The sequence below is a fragment of the Camellia sinensis genome, chromosome 9, assembly GCF_055761805.1.
Source record: "Camellia sinensis isolate YWXY chromosome 9, ASM5576180v1, whole genome shotgun sequence".
Taxonomy (NCBI): domain Eukaryota; kingdom Viridiplantae; phylum Streptophyta; class Magnoliopsida; order Ericales; family Theaceae; genus Camellia; species Camellia sinensis.
Window position 1 is genome coordinate 71,119,157 of NC_138969.1, and position 24,542 is coordinate 71,143,698.

The following is a 24,542-nucleotide window of genomic DNA, read 5'->3' on the forward strand; positions in this document are numbered from 1 at the left end:
ATTATAAAATAAAAAATATATATCATAATTAAATATAACATGAAACATAATTAAAGAACTTATGAGTTATAATTAAAATAATATCATAACTAAATAAAAAAATTATTCATAACGAAAAAGAAAATATCATAACTTGAGATGCATATGACATATATATTATTTTTAAAGGAGTATGCATTAGAATTTTTCTAATTGAGGAATTTAAAGAGTAATTTAAAATATATATATATATATATATATTATTCACATTTTCACCTAACTTTTTGATTCTTCTTTTAAATTTCTCGTCAAATTTTCAAACCGAGCATAAATAAATAGAATAAAGTTGGAGGACGCTATATAAAATTTACAAAAATTCGCTCTTTTTGAAGTATGGAGAGGCGAAGTCACAGAGGAAAGAAGAATGGAAACCCATCTCTCTTCTTCTACTTGCTGATCTCTGCTCTCCTCTCCGATTCCATACACCTCGATTCACGATAATAACTCATACACCTCTCATCACAGCCTTGAAATCTCCAATCGAACCCCACTGATTTGAATTCTGTCCACTCTTCGAAAATGATTCACCTTCTCTTCACTCTCGTATTCTCCGAGATGGCTCTGATCGTGATCTTCGTATTCAAGACCCCTCTGAGGAAGCTTGTGATCATGGGTTTGGATCGTGTGAAACGCGGTCGCGCTCCAATCGTCGTCAAGACCGTCGCTGGGACGGTGTTCGTGGTGATGATGTCGTATGTGTATAGTATCATGAAGATCCAGAAGCGTTGGATCGACGATGGCGATCTCAACCCAACGGATCAGATTCTCATGGCCAGAAACCTCCTTGAAGCCTCTCTTATGGGTATTAAATCTCAATTTATTTTGATTCAATCATTGAAATGTGATTTATGAATTATTTTTTTGGTTAATTAATTGTGTTTGAATTCAGTAATTTGGTTGTTTGGCTGTTCCAAAAATGTGAATTTTGCCACATTAGAATTGTTTTTATTGAAAATCAGGTAATTTGTTGTGTTTGGTTGTAAACATGGATCTAGCATTTAACTTTCTTTTTTTTTTTCTTTTTTTTTTTTTTTTTTCTTTTTGAAGATGTAGAATTATCAAATCTAAAAATTGGGGGATTCAATCATTCGAATTTTCAGATTTTAAATTAGTTAATTCAAGATGAAATAACTGAATTTGCCTAACCAAATAAACCCAGATTGTTGTTTGAATTTTTTCTTCTTTTTTTTTCATCTATTCATAAGAGGGATGTTTTTTGATTGGAGGCAAGACTTTGTTGTGTGGGGTTGAGTCGAGCAGAACGTTGTCATGTAAATTTGCAAACTGTTCTTCTCTTCTCATCTTTTTTTCTCTTCCCCTTTCTCCACACGAACCCAATACACACCAGGAGCTATGATTGATTGAGTGGTTAAAAACCAGTGGGACAAGTTAGAAAATTATATGTTATGTAGTTATAATTTCCTTTCGTGTTTCTGTGGCGAAAGATAATTTTATGCGAGATTTACAAGTCACTGTATTTTTTCAGAAAAAAATTTCAAATCAATGGTAAAGTTTATAAACATTAATAATTAAATGTATAAATTTTTCCACTAATCTGTAAGTATTTTGTCAAATCAAAAAGTCACTGATGTGGAATTTCCCCTATTTTTATTGAAGAAAAACAGGGGGTTTTTTATTTTTTTTTTATTTTTTTATAGTGGAAATCAAATTGATTTCAATGGTTACATATATTTTTATTGAAGAAACACGATGCACAATTTGAAGAAGGATTTTGGAGTTTCAGGGAAATCAATGGCCGGTGGGGACCTTTGAGGGAGTTTGAGATATTTTGGAGTTTGATTGTTATTGTGGGAATGGCCAAATATAAACTCTAATTTTTCTTCTTTTCTCTCCAATTTTTTTTTAATTGCAGAGAACCATATCATCATTTATTCATGTTCGTGTCAAGTCTTGTGTTTAATAATTGCTGATAAAGAAAGATGCTTCCTTGTTTAACTAAATATGTCAAATTTCTGTCATTGTCCTGTTTAGGCATTTGATCTGCGTTCCATCTTGATCTGCTATTTTGTTTTAATGTTCACATTACCTCATTTTTTTCATTTTTATCTTACTAAGGTGGAAATTCTGGGATAAGTTGCTTTGAGCAACTAATTAAACTGTACGAACACATTGAACTGCATGAACACATTGAAATTTTCTTAATGCTGAATATAGCCTTTAACCACTATAGCCTCTAACCACAACCCCAAAGGTTGGCCTAGTAGGTGCAACTTGGGGCTTGGAGGTGTGCTCCCTCTACGTTTCAGATTCAACTCTCACTAGGTGTTATCAACTCATTGGGGCCAATCTCGTGGGCTCTACTTGAGATTTGCCCAATCCATCCGATCCACATGGAGAGGGGGCTTAGCCTGAGTCTTAGGATTAGTCAAGGTGCGCGTAAGCTGATTCAGACACCCGGTCATCAAAATATATATATATATAGCATCTAACCACAAACAAGGTTTCATTATTTTTCGGTCTACTTATCAAAGGTAAAAAAAAAAAAAAAACATTAAAAATAATCTTTATTCTGTCCCAACTGGACTAAAGTCACCAAACCAATTTGTCAAAGTAGCATGGTAATCTCACAGGACCTTCATGCTTTCATAATCTGGTGCAAACTCTTTTGCTTTTCCAGTATGAATGGACTACTTTATTCTCCCCAATTTTACTTTCTTTCCCCTGTCAACATGAATAGGAAAATGTGAAATATTCATGTTGGGTGGATAACTGGACTGTGTTTTTTGGGGTAACTATGTTGAAAACTCCATGATATCGGTTAACTAGGAATTAGTTTTGTTGATTTCCTGTTATTGGTGACTTTCTCTGTGGGTGAGAAAGTTCAACAGGAAAATCATCTACAGCCTTTCACATTCTCTTCTTAATGCATCTTATATTCAGATTATGCACCATGTTCATAATCAGTTTCTTGTAGCTGTTTTACCAGTATTGAAAGTCGGGTAATAAAATGCAGGATTCTCCCTATTCCTTGCACTAATGATAGACAGACTACACCACTATATCAGAGAACTCCGCATACGAAGGAAGAGCATGGAGGCTGTAAAGAAACAAAACCAAAATTTCGACGATGGAAAAAATGGAGGTGCCAAGGAAATCAAAGCCTTGGAGGAAGAGATGACCACATTAAGAGCAAAGGTTAACCAGCTGGAATCAGAACTCGAGGCAATGACAAAAGAGGCAAAAAATGCCGAAGCCAATGCGCTTGCTCTAAAAAAGCAATCAGAAGGATTTCTCCTTGAATATGATCGTTTGCTTGAGGACAACCAAAACCTTCGAAACCAGTTACAATCATTGGATCGAAGATTATCACGTTCAGATAGCAAGAAAGTTATGTAAGGAACCATCACCTATAAACATACATACATTGAATTCCTTGGTTTGTTTGGTAACTTTGATTTGAGTTCTGTGATGGCTTTGTTGATTATAGCTTAGTCAACCACGCAAACTTTTTGAGGTTTGTGAGAAAACAAAACGGCAGGGAAAGAATATGTGAGGAAAATGAACAAGGAAGTAACATTTTGGTTTATTACTTTGTGTGATTGATTTTGGAGCCAAGTGATGAAGTAGGATCAGTTAGTTTTATCCTGACATGTTGGGAGGTAATTAGGGCATACTACATTTGTAATGGAGAAATCATTTTTCCTGGCATTGGTCCATTTTGAATATCTTATTGAGTAATGATGTGATTAAGAGACTTTTAGGGACGACCAAGAAATTCTCTTAGGTGATGGTCATAAATGGGCTGACTGGACTTGCAGATTTCTTCGTCAGTGCAATTTTCAATTTAACAATAGCTATTAATTTGAAGCATCACTTAGATTTGCTCTAAGAGCACCGAACAATTTTTCATTTTAATTGGACTTTCTAATTTTGTATAATTTTCTTAATTTTGTGTTTGGTTAGAGGATTTGAAGAGGGATTTGGAAAGGAAAATAAAAAAAGTAGGTGAAAAGTGAATAAAATATACTTACGTTTCATCTAGTTTTGCACACCTTTATCCTTTCTCTTTCTATTTCTATTTCCAAATCCCTCTCCAAATTCCTTAACCAAACACAGTGTAATTGTCATTTTTTTTTCTCAATTGGTACGTATATAGGGATGAAAAAAAAAAAAAAAAATACTTGACTTGGTGAAATAATTCTCAATTTTTTATTAACAGAACAAACGATTATGGCATACATTAGATATTAAGGGCATTAACTTGTCTAACCAATAGGTAGGCTAGCTTAATTACATTCCTCTGTACTTCCAAAATACTAAGAAAATAAAAAAAAAAACTTGCTAAGAGATTTGATGTCTCTGATAAGAGTTGCAATATTCCAGTCTGCAGCTCCCTCGTCACTGAGAACATCAACCAAAACCTGGCTATCAGTGAAGATGGACATACATGCTATTTGGTTTTCCACAGTCCATTGAACAGCATCCGAGCACTCCTTTGCTTCTGCGAGTAGCGGTGAGGATAGATGAAGACAAGTAGCTTTATCTGTTACCTTTTCTTGGTCCATGTTGAAGCAGACTCGCACAAAACCAGCATTGCAGTCATCTGCCCTCCATGAGAAATCAATGACAAAAGTCCACAGCCGATAATCTGATACATCAGAAATGGAATTCACAAGGATGCAGCTAGTTCTATCCTGATCTATCTTGTCAGTTAAGACTTTAATTTTTTGTGACAAACTTGAGGAATGCCATCGATTAACATTACAGATCAAATCTTGTGTTAGTGCAATTGCTTGGGAAAAGATAATTTGATTGCCTCTGAAAACAAAACTATTTTGTTGCTTCCATATGGCCCAAAGAATGGCCATTGATTGAATAATTAATTCTTCCTCTCTCACCATTTTAACCCAGTGTTTAAATCAGGTCAATGGATCCCCTCTAGTGAAATCCAGAACCAAAGATGATCCACGCCATATCCTTTGAGACTAGCGGCATGGGAAGAAAACATGCTCCAAAGTTTGTGCCTGCATCCCACAACATGGGCTTACTGGGTCAATGAAGACATTTCAAAGGAAAAGAGTCCATTTTTGGTGGTATGCTGTGATTCCATAACCATTTCCAAAAGGAGTCAATGCTCTTGTGGGATGGTCTAGGATATGCTAATCCAACTGCATATAAATATCTAGTTTTGACAGTATATTCAGAAGACTTGCTAGGACCCCAAACAATTCTATCTTTACATGGCTCCACAGACACGTGTATGACTCTGATGAATAATGCAGTCAGCCGGAAAGAACAGGCTTGACAAGTCCATTCTCCAGCAATGGTTTTGAGCATCAATGAAGTGGGATAAAGATAAGGACGAAAAATAGCTCAATAGACCCTTTCCACTTTAAAGGATTAAGTAGAGAGGGAATCCATTGATCCTCCAAAGGGTTAATCGATTTGCCATCCCCACTATCCATAGTAAACCATGTTAAAGGTTGGCTCTGATTCACTTTGTCAAAAATAACTGCTGATTGAAGACAAATAAAGAAGCTGGAGATTTGGGCTAAAGATTCAGCCGAGTTACTCCATGGTAGAGTAGCTAATCTTCAGATCCTATTGGTGGCTGTCATAAATGTTGTCGGTGGCTTGTTGAAGACTTCTGCTCTCCCATTGCATCTATAAATGGTTAGTAAATGAGAGAGGTTCTAGTGTGGCAATCAAAAGAGAGTGCAAGCAGAGTATAAGCAACTGAGTGAGTGTGAGTAGAGTGAGAGTATTGTCTCTGCCTCCTCCATTGTTGTAATCTTTGTATTTCTCTCCATACAATGAAATCCGCTGCCCGTGGACATAGGTGCATTGCCGAACCACATAAACCTTGTGTTTCTCTTTTTTCTGTGTGTGTTTGGTGTTTGGTGTTTGTTTTGGTACAACAAACCAGGCTTGAGTAAGTCCCTGCCTCCAAAGAATACTCTTCCATCCCCAAGAAGCATAACTAGCCACCTTGATAACAAGGAGAGATTTGGAATGACAGTATTGCCCTCAAAAGAATTATAGATAAAAGGGACTCGGCATCAGTAAGAAGTCTCCAGGCTTGTTTTGCTAAAAGAGCTTGGTTGGAAAAAACCCAAATCCCTCAAAACTATTTACAATTGCCATTAAATTGCCTCTTATTCATCAATCCATCAAAAAACTTACATAAAAAATTGTAAACCCATTGTATTTTCATCCATTGTTACTATTATATAAAGCAAACAACTCACTTGATGTGAACAACTTTGTCATATAATTTTGATTCCCAAAAGAACCACCGCAATACTATATTTTCTCCAAAGATTTATCTTACCTAAAGGACCAAAGAAATAAAATCACCAAATAATGACTGCTATTCACTACACACGACTCTCTTTCCACTCACGATTTCTTACACACGTTAATGTGCATACTCTATTCATATATGATATACATACTCTTTTCATATATAACTTGTTCATATATATCTATGCTATTGTATAAAGGCACTGTTTGGGAAGTCGGTTTAGGGGCGAAAATAGCCTAACAAAAAAGCAAAAAAGCATATACAAATAAAAGTGAATCACTTGCCTTGGCAGAACTGCCACCACAGGTATTGAAATGTCAGTTTTGCCCCTGTGAGAATTGAATAATACACCAATTGAAGAGCCAAAAAAAAAAAGTCTTGGGGGCAATTGCCATCTCAACATGGTATCAAACACATTTCTCAATATAAAAATCCAACAAAAAAATCAACTCATCTTCTGAAGTACAAAAACTAAATTAACCTATTAAAATAGCTAAATAACCAAAATTTAAAATTTAATTTAAAAAAAAAAAAAAAGTATCCCATTTCCAAATGGAGTCAAAGTCTGCATCTAAGTTGGTGTAGACATGTCACTCGTTTTTTTTTATTATTATTATTAATTTTTTTTTTTTTGTTATGAAATCCCTTAAAAGCAGTTACATGCAATAGCAATGCTATACATTCAATTTTTATCTTTTTTTTAAATATTTTAAATTTCTCGATTGCCTAACTTATAAATTCCATAGTAGACATGATCATTTCAGTATTCCATAGTAGACATGATCATTTCAGTTGCACACGCTAGTATGCTTACCTTTCTAGTATATATATATATATATATATATTTTTTGATAACTCAGGTATCCCCAACCCGCTGATTTTAAGGGAAGCCAGGACTAATCCTAGTATATATATATACACTAATATTGTTGTTTGGTTGGGGGATTTGTGAAGGGATTTGGAAAGAGAAATGGAAAAGGTAGGTGAAATGTGAATAAATCATGCCTATATTTCACATAGTTTCACACACCTTTTCCCTTTCCCTTTTCAAATCTCTCCCCAAATTCCCTAACCAAACACAGTATAAATATACACCCACATTGGTGTGCTTGAAATTTGCACTTAGAGCAATTGATAGGTGTATTTGAATGTGGCAGTTACACTTGAATTGGTATGATCCCACAACTTTTTCTAATTCTTAACTACCCTACTTCTGTAGTTATCAAATTCAAATACAACCATAAGCCCTTTGTAACTATAAATTTGTAATTGTAAATTTCAAACATACTCATGTGAGCGTATACATCTTTTAATATATATATATACTATTATTATATGTAAACTTGACTTGGTGTAGTATCACAGTAAAAAAATTTCCCAAATCACCTATGCATGACGTTTGTTCAAAAAAAAGAGATGTGTTCAAGTGTTCATTTCACCCAGCAGAACAATCAAATTGTAGGGCCATCTAAATCAGTTCTAACAACAATAGTAGGTTAAAACCTTGTATTACCGCCAAACTAGGCTACATGTAAACATGGGTCGGCCCCACACCAACCGTTTAAACATCCAAACTTTGATCTCTCAAAAAGGAGCAAAAAACCTTAATATAACTGCCAAACAAGACCACATGTAAACATGGGTTGCCCCCACACCAACCATTGAACATTCCAAAGTTTTGAAGAGTTCTCTGAGAAGACACATTCACAAACTCCCCCATGGCCTCTTCCAGTTCTTTAACTTCTCTTCTCTTCTTCTTCTACACCACACTCTCAATCTCCTCTCCTGTTACCTTCTCTGCAACAGTTGTGGAAGATCTAAACAACTTAAACCCACCTCCAGACTTCAACACAACAATCGTCAACAACTGTAAAAACCAACCATCTCTAAGATACTGCAAGAATGTCACCCCCTTAGGCTTGGACCTCCCAGAAATCTTCAAATTCACCATTGTTGCAAGCCATTTATGCAACGAGTCGAAAAACCCAAACTGCATTGAGTCCTTCCCTAAAATAGACCTTCGAAACCGCCCCAAGATTGCCCCGCTTTACTTATCTTTCACCTTCTTTTGGAAGTTCTGTCCCTTAACCATCCTATCAATTGATCTTGCCAACAACTCTTTGAAAGGTAACTTCCCATCTGATATTTTTCATTGTTCTCAAATCCAAGCTCTTGATTTGAGCCACAATAATCTTTCGGGAGATATTCCAATACAAAACTTGTCTATGGTTGTCACCAACCTTACTTATCTTAACCTATCATACAATCACTTCTCGGAGATTAAAATCTCTGATACCCAGTTCTTAAAACGGTTCAATTCTTCGAGTTTTCTTCATTCTGGACTCATCCCAAATCACAAAAAGTTCAAAATCAAGGCTCTATTATTGCTGTTTGGCTTTCCAATCTTTATTATTTTCATGGTTGTTTTCTTGTGCTGGCTTTGCTTTTATCGGCCAGACTTTCTTCCTAGAATCTTTCGAAGAAAGCACAAGTTCACGCCATCGATGCTAAAGGCAGCAACAAATGGGTTTTCGAAGAAGAATTTGGTGGCAAAGAATGATCAACTTCATATCTATAAAGGGCTGCTGAGAGATGGAAGTGAAGTGAGGATTGAGACTTATTGGGAAAACATATCGAGAGAAGAACGACGAAATTTTGTTGAAGAATGTAAGGTTCTTGTTCGGTTAAGTCACAAGAACTTGGTTCAAGTAGTGGGCTGGTGTGATCATCGACGATTGAGGGCTGTAGTTGCAGAATGGATTGATGGAGAGAATGTTGAAATGTGGCTGTCAAGGTCGGCTCCGCCATGGAAGAAGAGAGTGAAGATGTTGATGAGAATAGTGGAAGCTATGCGTTACCTGCAAGAGGAATGGCCTCAAGTTGGATATGACCTCAAGACTAGTAGCATATTGTTACCTGAGGATCATAGGGAGCCATTGATTTCAAGATTCAGAGTTGAAGATCAGAACGGTTGCACCAACAAGAGTAAATTGATCAATCTCTACATCTCTATATATCTTGAACATTGTTTATTAGTGCAGCACTATTTACACTCTGTTTGCTTATGTAGAAAATATTTTTCTTCTAAGAAAAAAATAAAATTCAATTTTTTTTTACTGTTTTCCCATGTTTGGTTGCCACCATGAATCTAATAATATCCTAGTGGTTGTATTAGAGATGGTGGAGGTGGTGGTGGCAATCATAATTTCAAATATCGGTGGTCATAATTTTAAATATCGGTAGTTATGTATTTGTATCGGCCATTACATAACAGGATTTTAACCTTCCGATATATGTCCAATATCAACTTATAATGACTATATTGCCAATTCCGATATGTAATCCGATACCATTATTAAAAACATGTTGGTCACAGAGGATGGTATTGATGAAGTGGCATTGGTGAGTTTTTTTGTTTGGAACATATTTTTGACGTGCCCTAATATGGGTTTGTTTTCAGTGGATCGCGGAAAGCGTTCTTCGTTAACTTTTATTTTCCATTACATCAAATTGACAGAACATACAGGAAAAAAATACTTTCTACCGAAACAAACAGAGCATATAAATGTTTGTTCATGCTCACACTTGTTTCTCCAATAATGCAAGTGGATATGATGTCTCTTTCTTCCTTTCCTTCTCTGTCTATGTTCCAGAGGTTTACAAGTTGGGAGTGTTAGTCTTGGAGATGGTAACAAACAGAAGGCCTAGAGAAGAGTTTGAGAGTGGGGAAGCTGGTTTTGTTGAGTGGGTGAGAATGAATTATACAAATAATACATATGCTGCTGAGAAAGTGTCATTGATCGATGAGAGAATGAAAAAGACGACTCAACATACGTTGGATCAAGCTACAGAAGCAATCGGTTTAGGGTTAATGTGCACAGACGTGTCGTCAAGAGGCCGACAGCCGAGCTTGGATCAGATCTCCGACATGATAACTACATTATATGACTCTTTGGTTTTGGTTTCAGCATCTCCGAATCAAAAGAGAGTAATGCATGGAGATAGAGGGAGAAGACACCGACGCATTCAATCAAGATGAACATGAAGTTTACTAGTGCTTAATTTGGAATTTCTGTATGTATTTGAATGTTTTTATGTATGGATATGAATAGAATTGTGTACATCTTCTCCATGGTCAAGATATATGCAGCTTTGGAGATTGTGATTCATGAAAAAGTACAAATCATTGTGTAATTCAGTTCAATCTCTGTTATTTACTCTTAAAGCACACAAACCATTAGGAGCTGAGATCAAATATATCCATCAAACAAAGCCAACTCATGAGCAGTTGCTTGTCCTATCTGTTTTAATCGGTTAACTGTCGATCCAACTGATTTACACACACGCAGTAGTGTGTGCCAAGACTTCTAGTGTATATATATATAAGCAAGCTGAGTTTTAACTATTACAGCTTTTAGTAACAAATGGTAACCGAGTTTTTTCAGAGATTTAAATATAAAAAAAAAAAAAAAAACCAATTTTTGCTTATTTCGAGTTTTAGATGCTGAAACTCACATCAATACGTAGACTTGAACCTAAAATCTGGGTGACAGCTATCCCTAACCTGTAAGATTCGTTGTAATTCATGCAACACAATCAACATATTGAAAAGCCTTACTCCAACTCTATCAAAAAGGAGAGTGGCGAGTAAGAAGTTAAAGGATTACCAATTTGTAGAAATTGAGAGAAGACAGCGACGGAACAATCATTTGATCAGAACTTTTTTAATGTTTTTTTTTTTTTTTTTAAGTTTCTTTTCATTCATTTTCAAGCTCCTTAAAATGTCAAAAAGTTTATAATCCGCTACTGTACAAAAACTCCATAAAGCACAACCAACCAACAGAAAAATAACACTGACATTCATATAAAACATATGGAACAAACTTTTCAATGTATACAAGTTCACTATATGCAGTTTTACAAGAATGAGAGGCAGTACGGAATATCAGAGTAAACAACAAATATAGAAGACCCAATACAACCATGATAACATACAAATCCAAGTAAGAAGACAATTGAAAAAGTCATCTTACAAGAATTTAGAAGCCGTAAAATTTGTGGCTAAGTAGAGTTCCATCTCTATGTTTCATGTTTGTTTGTTTAAGGTTACATAACTGTCTTGGTGTCTCAATAGAGAAGCGAAATTCCATTTGCAACAATTTCCTCACTTGATGATGCCTGGTCTATTGGTGTGCGCTTTAGGTCTGGCCCTATTTACCCTCTTTGGAGGATCAGGTGTTAATGCATATATCTTGACTGCAAATAATTCCTCAGGAAATCCCTTCTGATCCTGATTTGAAAGAATTTCTGTTAGAAACAACAAAAATAGCATAACACAAGGTAAAGGGAACATCTACAAAGACCTTTTATTTTGGGCTGGAATTTCCCTTATCAGGTATATTTTTGGGTAAAGAAATAGGCCGAATTGATATGCCTTCATTAAATCCAGTCTTTCCTTGATTGACTAATTTGCACAATCCATATAGAGTCCGAGGAAGGCCCAACAGACTCAGAGTTACTTATAGATTTTGAGGCAATGTCACTTTGGGCTTTTTCTTTAATTCTCGGTCTACTTCTCTCAAACTCTTTCACTTATCTTCTTCTTTGAATTTGAAAATATGTTGCTAGACCTAACACCATTAATTGTGCCTATTTGTTGAAACCCTTGTTGATTAGCACCATTAATCACACACATTCTCCCCATGACGTGGCCTGACTTTTCATTAATGTCCCTTGTTGTAGTATGAACACCCATATCACTCCTTTTCCATTCCCTGACAAGAATGCCTTGTCTCGGTTTCCCATCATCTTCAACTTTCAGACGGTTGTCCACATCCTTCACGCTACCTTGCCCTTTGTCTAATCAGCTTTTGACAGAGGGTTTAGGCACACATTAAGGTTGTATTCGAATCACGATTTGGGTAGAAATTTGGAAAATGAAAGGAAAAGGAAAAGGAAAAAGCAAGGGAACTAGAGAAAAAAATTAGCTAATATTTCATCACATTTCCCACACATTTCCCTTTCCTTTTCCAAATCCATGAGCCAAACACAGCGAAATTCAATTTCGTCCACCGAAATGGTCATTGCCACTGGAATAAGACCATAATCAAAACCTTACACTCTAATTCTAGCCTCAAACAAATTAGAAAATTTCTTTATTTTATTGTTGACTTCAATCAGTCCCCCACAAACATTAAGGCCATGACCACAATCATCAAGATGTCTTTTTGGTCCAAAGAGAAGTGTCCATAATAGTGAAGTAAGTTTCAAAGATGCTAGAGAAATCTGGCTTTCTTGGGAACTAACAAAGGAACTTCCATATTTCTTGGTGGGAAGAGAAGAGATCAAGTCATTTGGAATAATGGGATTTGTGTTGATTCTATGTCTTGAATATGAGGTCTTTGATAAAGTTTGCTACAATAAGATCTACAGGAATCATAATAAGGATCATAAATATTCAAATTACAAATTGATGGAGCGCGAGGTGGGGAGCTTATCAGAGTTACTGAAAGATATAGAAAATGCAAAGTTATGAGTTAACTGTGGATCTAGGCTCTGCGTTACCGATTGTTTAGGTTTTAAAGAAAGCTGCTACATTCATCGAAGGGGGATCATTCTTCCGAAAACATTGATGTAGCAACTCTATGGCATCGGTTGTGAAATTATCTAACAAAAGATGGATTTTTTAAAAAAGTTTTGAAATGGGAATGTGGTAAAAAGAAGAAATTTGTATCATTCCATCTAATATCATGGGCTTACAGGATGGTTGGATATGGCTACAATGATGCATACATTCTGTTCAGGGATAAAAGCAAGGACTATCAGTAGAACTTAAGAGGGTACATAGAAACAGGGGCAGAGCACAAATAACAAGGGCAAATAGAGTTTGTAATCGAGATTATTTCTGTGAGAAATCAGGTGAGTAATAGCATTTACAAGAGAGAATTTACATGATTAATGGTTCCAGATTCAAAAACCTTAGGTATGTTTGAGAAGAATTTTCCCGTTCCAATCAAATAAAGCTCTGGTTTTTTAAAACAGCAAGGAGAAGGCTGACAAGTTTGGAAGCAAAGCAAGGCATTTTTTGGAGGGACCTTTCATGGTAGTGATGCAAAAATGGAAACCAAAGAGTTCTATGTGTTGGAAAGTAATTACTTCTTATGAGAACTGGATGTTGCCTTTTTGTTATTGGCTACAAGACATTCAAATTATTAAGAGACGGTTGTGGAGGTTTGTTAAAAGTGGATCGTCGAACATCAATTTTTTCCAATTTGTTTGAGGGAAGAATTGAAGTTAAAGGCTTTGATACTGGATTTATTCTGGCGTGCATAACATTATCGGTCAATGGAATTAACACAATGTTAGATTGAGGACATTGTCAAAGCCAGTTAGAGGCAGAGAAGGTGATTGGAGTAAGAACTAAACCATCTAAACATCAAGGTGCCTATTCAAATGCCTCTATCAAGTCCACAAATTAATCCAAAGATGAATTAACAGTCCTCGAAAACCAACTATACAAAAAGGAAAGTAATCTACTCTTCAACCGCAAAATTGATACTTTCTCCCCAAACTACCCACATCAAAGTCAATAAGACCAAGTCTCAAGCCTTAGATCTTCAACTCCCAATGCCACCTCACAATGGATAAGGAGATGGCTAACCAATTTCTCATCATGTTTACACATACAACACCAATTAACATGCACTTGCCTTCTGCTAATCAAATTGTCAAAGCACCACATTACAAATAGGAAACTCCGAGGAACTATCATTTTATTTCAACTTGCTTTGGAAATTCATAAAGGTGAACATCTGAGGATTCTAGACAGTATTATACTTCATACACCTCTCTTTAAAAAAAAAAATGAACAATGCTCTCCAATACTAAAAACGACTTTTGCTTGGGACATGGAAACTTGATCTTTTACATATATATTTCTTTTTCTCCACTAATGAAACCATGTTTGAATTTTGATGGTCCAATTTGGCCAGTATGTAAAAATAAAAGGTCTGAGCTTACCTTCAATTTGTAGATTTGCAATCCACATTGATTGAAGAGCTCCTTGAAGTATAAGTCTGACCTGGTAACGCTCTTATCTTCTTTATCCAACACAAATCCTAGAAAACAAATGATATGTAGTTTAGCAGGTATTCATATTTTAAAACCTCAAGTACTGCCTAGTGTATAAGCAAGGTTAGGCCAAAATGAAATTGAATCAAATCCACTTTTATCTACTAAAAGAATGCTCAATGTGGTCAAATATTAATTGGCCAATAGAATTCCAAAAAGGAGATGATTTGAGCAGCAATCAACCAAGAGAAGTGGAAAACTTGTTTGAATGATCCTCCTCAAGGCTGCTACTAGTAGTCGTGGTAGTAGTAGCAGTAAAAATAGCAATAATAACATAATAATAATTAACAAATTAGACCTTATTTTCTTGGGATCGTACATAATTTTAGAATCATTTACACTCATGATTAATAAAATTAATTTGACAATATTTAACAATTTTTAATTCGCAACATTGAAATTTTTTTTTATTTTTAATTTACATATATATTTAGATATATTTCAATTCATTTTTTCAAGCATTTTTTATTCAAATTCTTTTTGTCGCCTTCAAAAAGGTTCCAAAACTTTTCCTAATGTTTCTGTTTTTGTGAATGGAACGACACGCTGAGAAGTAATTCGATCCTACCTAGGAGTAGTCTATGGGAAGTTCCATATTTGCTATTCTTCTTCTTTCCATACCCATCATCATCAGTATGTGTACTTAGCTTGGTTTTATTTAATCATTAAAATTTTTAACCTCAAGACTTAAGCATTCACAGGATACTTGGGATTTCAAATTGTTTTCAGAAATCATCAGTATTCGACTATTTGACTAGATAGTTGAGGTCAGCCTGATTCCTCTTAATTTCCCCCAAAACAAGAGAAAGAACCATCCTTACCTGCAAAATTTGAATAAACATTCAACCATACTACAAGTTTATCTCATTTTTTCCATTTTCAACATCATATTTACAATAGATGTCTAGTCATACATTTTGCCTACTTAAATTTCAAATCAACAATGTTACAAGTGTAGAGATACAAAAGCTTTTAAGTCTTCCACTAAAAAAAAAAATTAAAAATTAAAAAAAAAAAATATAGGGCTTTTAAGTCATGAGTTGACTATACATTTCTTTTTATTTTTTCCTTTATTTTAACAGGAGGCCACTAGTTTAGTGGTTAAAACTCGGCCTACAAACTTTGAGGCTGTGGGATTGAAGTTGAGGCCAGCCACTTTGTGCATATAATGCCAAAGGTCTAATACCCATCTACCCCTCCCAGACCCCCCATCTAATGGGTACTAAACTCGGTGTACTGTTTATTTTTTCCCTTAATTTGATTTGGGCATCACATCTCTTTTGTCAATTCTTTCATTTGATTGTCTCTTGGTTGATACAACACAATACGAAGATGATGACAAAAGAAAATATTAGCTTGTGCCCAATTAATGATAAACTGTGGCGAAAAATTTCAAAAAATATAGTATATGACAAGTGGAGAACATGGACAAACTATATAGTTTTATATACTTACTATATGGCATATATAATGATAAACAATTATTAAATGTCATATACATGAATATTTAATATAATAATAAAAATAATAATTTTAAAAGTTCAAAGGAGAAGAATATATATATATAAATTTACGTTTTTTTACTTTAATAATTGGATTTCAAGCTATTTTATTCAAATTTATGATGTGATTCATGTAAGTTTAAGACATACACACATCTTTCTTAAGTGTAAGAACTGCGTCCAAGTAAACAAATTTCAAAGACATGTTTGGACATATGTTCGACAAATGTTGGGAATTGTCCGGCGAGTGTCATGTCGTGTTAGTGTCCAACATGATACGACACCTTCTTAGAAGTGTTTGTGCTTCTTGGACTACGACTTTTTATTATTAATTTATGTTCTCAACAACGATATTATTTTTCTTGAATAGAATGGTCCATTACATGCCTGATTAGTGAGGTTATGTATATGATGATGTGACGTCTTCTTCCAGAGCATAAAATCTGAGATATATTTAGGGCGTGCCCATGGCATTTTCATGAATGTTTGACATTAACTTCTTTAAAACATGTTTGCACTACGTAAGCCGGGGGGGTGGGGGGGTGGTTGGTCAATAATTGTCATTTAAGTATTCAAAATTAACACTCATTTTAAATTATATTTTTTTGATAAGTCAAGTCATTTTCTAAATGTTAGACATGCTTCTACGAGTGTCCAAGAAGTTGGTGTTTGACACTAACACAACACCTCACTGGAAGTATCTATCACCATTTAAGTGTACATGCTACTTGATCATGACAACCATTGATTTCATAACCAACATGAATGACTTCATCTGAATCATAAGGCTATTTTCATAAACATGCTGGCCAGAAATTTGGACATTAGCTATTTCTGTTGGTTATTTCCAATATTGTAGCTGGCAACACTTTAGCTTCCACGACTTCAAGCTTGACTCAGTGAAGGAACAATTAACTCAAGACAAGAGACAAAAACAAGAGTAACTCAATAGGAAAGATAATTTGTGAATATGCAAGCAGCTACAAGTTATCCATAACTGAATAAGTTAAGATTGAGAAACATAAAAAGTGTACCAGCTCTTGCAATGTTCTCCTTCAGCACAAACAACCCACCAGGCTTCAGAGCACCCTAGAAGTGACAAACTAGTCAATCAAAATTAGAATTCACCACATAGAAATGTTGTATAAAATCATTCAACACAACAACAACAACAACAACAACAAAAACAAAAAATTCCCAGTGAAACTATGTTGAATAAAATCACCCTACATGAAAACTACATGACCGTGATACAGATAAGATTGTCCATTGCCACAATGTACATAATTTCTTTATAACATTGAGCTCCAAGAATTGTAAATGAAAATGCAATATTTTTATGGATACAAATTTTTGGTGTCATTGTTGAATATCACAATAAAGGCAAAGATATAAAATAATCCATATTTGTCCATAGCTTTTTATCATGAGTACTAAATATCAGTTAAAACAATTCAGAGAGGCCGTGACCTAGTGCAACCGACAACAGCAAATACTATCCACCCCCAACGTTGTGACACGAGTTCGAATCACGAGAATCAGCCTCTCCACAATAAACATGGGGGTAAGGTCACCTATCTACTACCTCTCCCAAACTTGCTGCAAGTAGGAGCCTTGTGCACTGATGGGTGATTTGGGGTTTCTTATTCAGTGATTTTTTGGCTTTTTACGAATAGATGTGCAGAAAAGTAGAGAGATGATGTGACAACTTATAGTAAATAAGTAAATAAGTGCACTTATTTAGTGCATTGCCAAACAATGTATGAGTATGACTTTTTTAATTGAAGTGCAGATCCTTTGAAAATGAAAGCTAAAAGAGACTAGTCATTGATGACCAATCTTTTTTGAGATCCCACAAACGAGTTGTCATGATAGGTAGGAGACCTTACCTTTGCTCTCTTAAAGAATGATACAAAATCATCATCTGCAAGATGCCCAATACACCATTGAACCCATATAACATCATACCTTCCAGCCTCTGGAGTGAATTCCTAAAACCAATCAAGATTTTAGTTTCACTTTATTTAGAAATGCATAGACAAAACATTAGTGTCATATGTCTCCAAAAATATTACAAAAGTCAAGCCATTGGGCATAAAAAATAAAAAACATAATAATAAAAAATAGAAAAGTTACTCGCCATGGCAGATCAACCTTATTAAGAAAAAAAAATAATGATTTTAACACCAGATATTCTACCATACACTAACCTAGGTAAACAAGATAAGTGGAAAACTTAACATTAAAAGATTAGTCTTCTCCTTGGAAAGCTCTCATAGGCCAAGTTATTTGTCTGGAACATAACAATTACGTTTTGAACTACAAAAAATAACTTGAATTTGTTGAGGGACATAACCTAAATCCCGAAGCTCTTCTCAAAGACAGCCCTCCCAATCCATTGGCATGTATGGATTCGATACAATTAAAATTAAAAGAATGATCAAACAGAATAAAAATAATTTTATAAATTGTGCATCAGTGCATGTGACTGTCCTTTGGCCATAGGTCACTTTCTCAACCCTTGTTCCAAAACTACAACCCAAGTGTGCCAATGTTGCCTCATCATTATGAAAAAATTATCAAAACATTAATTTGGCAGAGAGCCGTATAGTAGTCAGTTGAGAACTGAGATCTAACTAATTAAATTCCTGAAAGTTCACATAACATCCAAAATCAAAATATCAAACACACACACACACACATTCATATATATATATATACACCAACTTGAGTTTTGGCTTTACTTAATAGTGTCTATATATATATAAAGAAGACAAAGTGGAGGAAATAATAACTTATCTACAGAAGTGCGAAAAGACTGAATTAGAGAAAACCATGGAAAAACAAAATTTGTAAGGACAGCTATAGAAAACATAATAATAAAAAAAACAAAAAGAACTGAAAAACAAAACAAAATTTGTAGACTTATACCACATATGTTACTAATTTTTTAAGCAAAGCTACAACTATCGAAATAAAGACTTTTTTCTATTGTTTTCCCAGGATAAAATATTCCCAACTCGAAAGGTCATTTTCGGAAGAGAAACTATATGTCATTGGGTGGATATATCGGAGCTTATCTTTCAGCAAATGCAGCGACGCATATGCACCGCTGCCATGAGGACCTTAGTGTGCGGCGGACACAAGGAACTCAGACTTGGAGGATATGCCCTTTTCCAATCGTATCTCGGTCTTGTTCATTATGATAACTATGCTATTTCCCCTTCCGAGGAGGCAGCCCCTACTATTATTCCCTTTGGACCGACTCGGTGCCTTGCCAATCTCCGACACATGCAGCATCCTGTCAGTCCACCATCGCCTGCTCAGCCTGATGACGTACCAGCACACGACAATGATGATGCAGATAAGCCCGACTCCGATCAGATTCCTTTCCATATGACACAGGCACAGTATGAGAAGTTGCGCTTTGGAGTTTATGAGGTATGAGTGCGTCAAATTGGGGGAGCAGCTGGGCGGAGTGTCCTAACAGCTTCAGAGCTCGTCAACCGTCATTAGTGAGACACCTTTGAGACATGAGCCATGCTCCGTGCCTTGCTTAGCCAGCATCCTCTGCCACCCAATGCCCCAGGTTTTCAATGAGCCTTGGTGAGGGGTTAGTGAAAGTGAGTGTTGTGGTTAAGTACTCTATCTCCTTTTAGTTTGAACTGTTGTACATTGTCTTTCCTTGTGTGCTTTTGATCCTGTCTATTGTTGGGATTGCTCCTCTTTTGCAGAGAATTTGTCTATTGGTTGTTTCTCAGTTTATCTATTCAGACATGTGAGCTCCTTAAGTGATAACTATTCCATCCTCTTTGTGTGTTATTGTTGTTTTGTTGTTCTTTATAGTTCGCCAGTGAAGACACTGTCATTCAAGTTAAGGGTGGGAACATTTTATTTTTTTTTACAGTTTGCTTTTCTTTAAAAAAAAAATAATAATAATATTAATTTAAAAAATTAGTTTAAAAAAAAAAATTGTCCATTCATGGTACCATAAGATAGGTGTTTTAGTGTGGAATTATGAGTCTAGATGGTTTTGACTTGCATGCTTTGTGAGAATGTTAGAAGAGTGTAACACTCAAATTGATATTCATTGATGGAATCAAACCTTGGAACACTAAGACAGCATTTTATTGTGTTTGCTTATTATTCATTCGTCATGCTTGGATAAAAATCGATCACTGATGCATTTTGCTTCTGTACTACACATTCATGCATTGGATGAAGTTGGTAATATGATATTAGCTCTCTTATCTTGCATGTCCCATCCCATGATGATTAGATTGTCCCATCCCACACACAAAAAAATAGGAAAAAAAAATATGAAGGATAAAGAAGCATAGCATCCTTTAACGTTTTCTACTTAGTAACCGATGAATAAGGTAGTTTTGCTTCAATTAGTTGAGTTATTGTAGGTCATGGAAAGTCGTGGAATTGCAGGATGTGTGAGATTTGGCTCTAGGGCTGAATCCATGCTACATCTTTGCATGAGTGTCCACTTTACACCGAATGCATTTGTGTATCTTTCTATCTAATTATAGATAGGGAAGAAAATGTCTTGCATATTGAGCATGAATACAGTTTCCGTTGTTTAACTCTGTCTATGAATGAAAACTATTGATTGACTTCACTTGACGTTCTTGTGAGGTGTGTAAGTTGAAGTGTAGTTGAAATTCATAATCCAGGATTGAACATCATTCTTGTGGGTACGTGGATGGCATATTTGATGTTTGTGGGTAACATCTCTGAAAACTCTCATGAGACTATAATTCATCCACTAAGGATAACCTTGTGGTTTGAAGCTCGTTGCATATGGTAAATGCAATTGTAATGCAAAAGTGGCTTAGTATAGTTTTCTTCTTATTTTTGCTTTGCTCGTGGATTAGCAAAGTGTAAGTTGGGAGGTGTGATAGGTGCCAAAATGTATGCATTGAGACCCCTTAAAGTACACTTGTTATGTTCTTAATCATTGTTACTTGACAATTCTAATGGACTTGCATGTTGTGCAGATTACTCGGGTCCTTGGGATGAAATTGAGTCTAATCTAGAGTATTAGAAGGATCAAAGCATGGGACCTATCAAAAATAGGATGCAAAAAGTCGGACATGGGAGAAACGAGTTGTGCTCGGGTGCAAGTCATGGTGCGCTAGACTGCGAGTCCTGCACAGGAGAGGATTTTGAGGAATTTTTGAAGAATTTCCATTGGCCGTGTGCGCTCGCTAAGTCGCAGGTATTGGTGCTCTCAGGCGTAGCTCATGCGAGATTGATGCAAAGTTAAGTAAAAACACAAATTTTGACAGAAATCAGATGGGTTTTGGCAGTAAAGTATAAATATGTCTGTTTAACTCTACTGTAGTGTTGGTTCATGTTTTGAGAGGCCTCCTACTCTAGAGAGACAGATTTTGACGTTTTATAATGGTGCTATCATTGAAGATTGTGTCCTCTTCCTTCTCCATGAGTGGCTGATTCTCTTCTTTTTAGGGTTTAGATGAAACCCAAACCAAATAACAATGATTTGTGTATTATAATTTTTACGATTGATTGATGATATGACAATTGTATAACTTTAGGCATTTTCATTCAATGGAACTTGATTACTTCAATTTTGCAATTTGTATTTGATTTCGATGATTTTGAATGTATGATTATACAATAGCTTTATGTGTATATGGGACTGATAATCGAGATAACCTTATTCTAAATTAGACAATTCATACTCAAGTTGGTTGTAAATGATTTGTACTAGACAAAGATAGTTATACCTGATTAGCAATCGCATAATCCTCTTGACGACACCATTAGGCTTGTAGCTACAATGTGTCATAACTATTTTAATCAATAGGTTCTTTGAATTAATACGTAAATCAAAGTTACAGCATTAGGGTGGATTCAAATCCCTTTGTCTTTCTTAACTTTAAAATCACTACTTTTCCTGATTATGGAAGACTAAATAAGTGCACTTTTTGACTTTTTATGAAATATGGGTTGGATTTGGGTTGGATTTGAAGTGATGTGTTAGAGAGGTGATGTGACTTAAATGAGATGATGTGACTTAAATAAGATAGTGACTTTTTGACTTTTTGGATTTTTTGAAAGATGCCAAACTTGGCCTTAATTTAGTAGAATTTTAATTTTCATTCTTAATTTAGTTATCACAATCACAATTTCCGAATTAATCTGAAACTTAATTTCCGACTCTTAGTCCTTGAGATTCAACCCTGATTAAAGCCACTATTCTATTCGAATTGTGCTTGTAGTTCGGTTACTGATTTTAAAAGGACCAAATAAACTTTCAAAAACTAAAATTTACAAGTACATTTTTCATTAAAATCAATTTGGATACCACTTCCACTAGGTTTATTCTGTATATTCAGTGATCAATCAAGAAACTGACATAAAATTGACCCTTTCTTAATGGGTTCTCAATTTTGAGTAGTGGTTCACATTGGTCATGCATAATCAACGCAATTAGTGGAGAATTCACTAAAAACATTTGATTTAAGCTCGTAATCAGGTTATCAAGGAAACCCCATGTATACTTTCTAGTTTTTTAGTTATCTCAATATACTTGTTAGCTATTCATCTTCAATTATCATGTACTTGGATTCTTTATATCAGAATTCCACACATGAATATGAGACATAATAATTTAAAATGACAATGGCACCATTAAGGAAGACAACAAAAAAATGCTTTCAAAAATCAAAACTCAAACCTACATTACTATATAGACAATACTTATGGTGATCATTCACCTCGAAAACCAAAAGAAAACAGTTATACTCCTTTTATAAGTATGAAAATAATCCAAGCATATTACCTGAAGAGGGACACAGTAAAAATTGGAGGCCTTGTGGGAGTCTAAAACCGTGAGGTTTTCAAGAGACAAATTCTCACGGGCAGCCTCCAGGAAATGTGATACCGGCTCAAGAAGATCGACCTGAATCAAACAAAGCCATGTTAGACATTAAGCGACCTGAGAGGGAAAATGCTTCTAATAAAAGATTCAAAAAGTAAGCATGTCAAACGGTTGATGTGATCTCTATTAAAATTTTATTGCACGATTTGCATTCTAGGTAATATTGATCACACCTATGAGAGATTCAATAACATATCACTTGTACACTTAAAAATTATTCCATCCATCCATTTGTTCAGCAAGAACTTCCAATACAGAAATCATCCTGATTACTCAATAACACAAACTATTGTGCTTAGAAGTTAGAAGAATAATCTTGGGAAACAAGATAAGCTAACACTGACCTACTTCAAACCAAGAAAACCTACCAAACAGACCTAAACTAACAAATAATACCTCAAAGTAAAGCTAAATAATTCCCAGTAAACAGATGACAAATCTAGAAATTTTCTCACCTAACTCTAGCAACCAACTTTATTGAAATATATAAAGGACTTCAAAATATTTAAAAAGAAGAAATAAGATTATAAGTGAGCCTTGCCATAGAATCGAACTAAATTTACATATTCCTTTATATTTTCTTTCTAGTCTACCTACTGTCTACATCACTTTCACTTCTATACTTCGTGCAATCTAAGTGAAAAAAACTACATCCTCCCCAAAGGTATTTGTACAAAACACTTCAGATTTAACCAAGATGACAACATGTTATCTAAAAGAAGAATCAGGAATGTCTACTGAAATTTTATGAACATAGGATCAAGCTTTTAGCCTTATACATGTTACATCTTCAACAAAGCAAACATTTTAATACAAGCACAACAGAGGACTTTAGCAAAGACAATGAATGCTCAATGTTTACTCAGTTTTGGTAAACCCAAACAATACCACAGTTTGAAGAATAAAGAAAAAATCATTCGTAGATAAATGTGTAAGTACCCATAACTCACACCAGCAAATCCCCAGCACCAAACTTCCTAATCAGGATACATACAATTTATGTTACTCTCATCTTCACCCTTCTGCACAGGCCATAAGCCACAATTACAACCCTAGAAGCTGAATAATGGTGGCAAGAGCCTGTGTTTGCAGCTTCTTGCCTATTCAGGCATTGGTGTGTCAATCACTCCTCTCTGTGAGTTCATTGTTGCAAAACCCTACCATTGGAGTTTAAATATTTATTTCAGTACAGACAAATAACAAAATAAATTTTTTTTTTTTTTTAAAAAAAAAAGTAAATTGCACCAACCTCCCTTAAGGTTTGGGAAAAATACAAGCTGCACATAATAGGCATAATTACACTGTGCTCTCTTAATGTTTAAATTCACATAACACATTGATGTTTTATCATCAATCATCCATTAGCCGTAGGATGAAAAATAATGGTGTCATCTCTTTATACTGAAATGTATACTTTCTTTAGGGTATGTATACTTTTTCTTTGATAATCTCTTTGTCCACACACCACCTGCATTAGTTTAGTTTGCTTTACCCTAACTAAAAAGGAGGTCAATATAATTATGTCAAACTTGTGAGGCTTCTTGTATTCTTTCCAAACCTCAAGGGAAGGTTAATGTAATCTACAATGAAAAAAATAATGGGATGTTATTTATTTATTTTTCCTATAGGTTTAATAAGATAAAAGCCTCTTGGAATCAAAGATGATGGGGAAAAGACAGTCAATTGGAAC

At 35.0% G+C, this 24,542-nt stretch overlaps 3 protein-coding genes and 1 long non-coding RNA gene across 8 annotated transcripts in view; 3 read left to right on the plus strand and 1 right to left on the minus strand.

Annotated features, from left to right (window-relative positions):
- Positions 1-257: 257 nt before the first annotated feature.
- LOC114307338 (uncharacterized) lies at positions 258-3,725 on the plus strand. Its single transcript, XM_028252723.2, has 2 exons — positions 258-841; positions 3,014-3,725. Exons 1-2 carry the CDS (start codon positions 559-561, stop codon positions 3,394-3,396), a joined length of 666 nt encoding a protein of 221 aa, XP_028108524.2. The 5' UTR covers positions 258-558; the 3' UTR covers positions 3,397-3,725.
- A 658-nt stretch (positions 3,726-4,383) lies between these two features.
- LOC114255996 (uncharacterized) lies at positions 4,384-5,878 on the plus strand. Its single transcript, XR_003627026.2, has 2 exons — positions 4,384-4,706; positions 4,924-5,878. It is a non-coding gene; the product is annotated as an uncharacterized LOC114255996 (long non-coding RNA).
- A 1,971-nt stretch (positions 5,879-7,849) lies between these two features.
- LOC114307339 (Leucine-rich repeat protein kinase family protein) lies at positions 7,850-10,498 on the plus strand. The gene is made up of 2 exons (XM_028252724.2): positions 7,850-9,289; positions 9,958-10,498. Exons 1-2 carry the CDS (start codon positions 8,023-8,025, stop codon positions 10,341-10,343), a joined length of 1,653 nt encoding a protein of 550 aa, XP_028108525.2. The 5' UTR covers positions 7,850-8,022; the 3' UTR covers positions 10,344-10,498.
- Positions 10,499-11,146: 648 nt separating this feature from the next.
- The window catches only part of LOC114293497 (alpha amino-terminal protein methyltransferase), a 28,016-nt gene continuing 14,620 nt past the window's right edge, over positions 11,147-24,542 (minus strand). For 4 of the 5 annotated variants that reach the window (XM_082887070.1, XM_082887067.1, XM_082887066.1 and 1 more), the window contains 5 exons: positions 22,754-22,873; positions 17,826-17,927; positions 16,971-17,025; positions 14,324-14,421; positions 11,147-11,594 (listed from right to left, as the gene is read on the minus strand). In XM_082887070.1, the coding sequence (XP_082743196.1) occupies positions 11,469-11,594; positions 14,324-14,421; positions 16,971-17,025; positions 17,826-17,927; positions 22,754-22,873 (501 nt within the window). In that variant the 3' untranslated portion in view covers positions 11,147-11,468. The remainder of the gene's footprint in view (positions 11,595-14,323; positions 14,422-16,970; positions 17,026-17,825; positions 17,928-22,753; positions 22,874-24,542) is intronic. The other variant, XM_082887068.1, reaches the window with a different exon arrangement.

What these genes read in the sequence shown, in the direction of transcription:
- LOC114307338 (XM_028252723.2), top strand. Translation starts at nt 559, where the DNA reads ATGATTCACCTTCTCTTCACTCTCGTATTCTCCGAGATGGCTCTGATC. An exon ending in CCTTGAAGCCTCTCTTATGG is followed by an intron (nt 842 to 3,013) that starts GTATTAAATCTC and finishes AATAAAATGCAG; the next exon opens with GATTCTCCCTATTCCTTGCA.
- LOC114307339 (XM_028252724.2), top strand. Translation starts at nt 8,023, where the DNA reads ATGGCCTCTTCCAGTTCTTTAACTTCTCTTCTCTTCTTCTTCTACACC. An exon ending in GAACGGTTGCACCAACAAGA is followed by an intron (nt 9,290 to 9,957) that starts GTAAATTGATCA and finishes TCTATGTTCCAG; the next exon opens with AGGTTTACAAGTTGGGAGTG.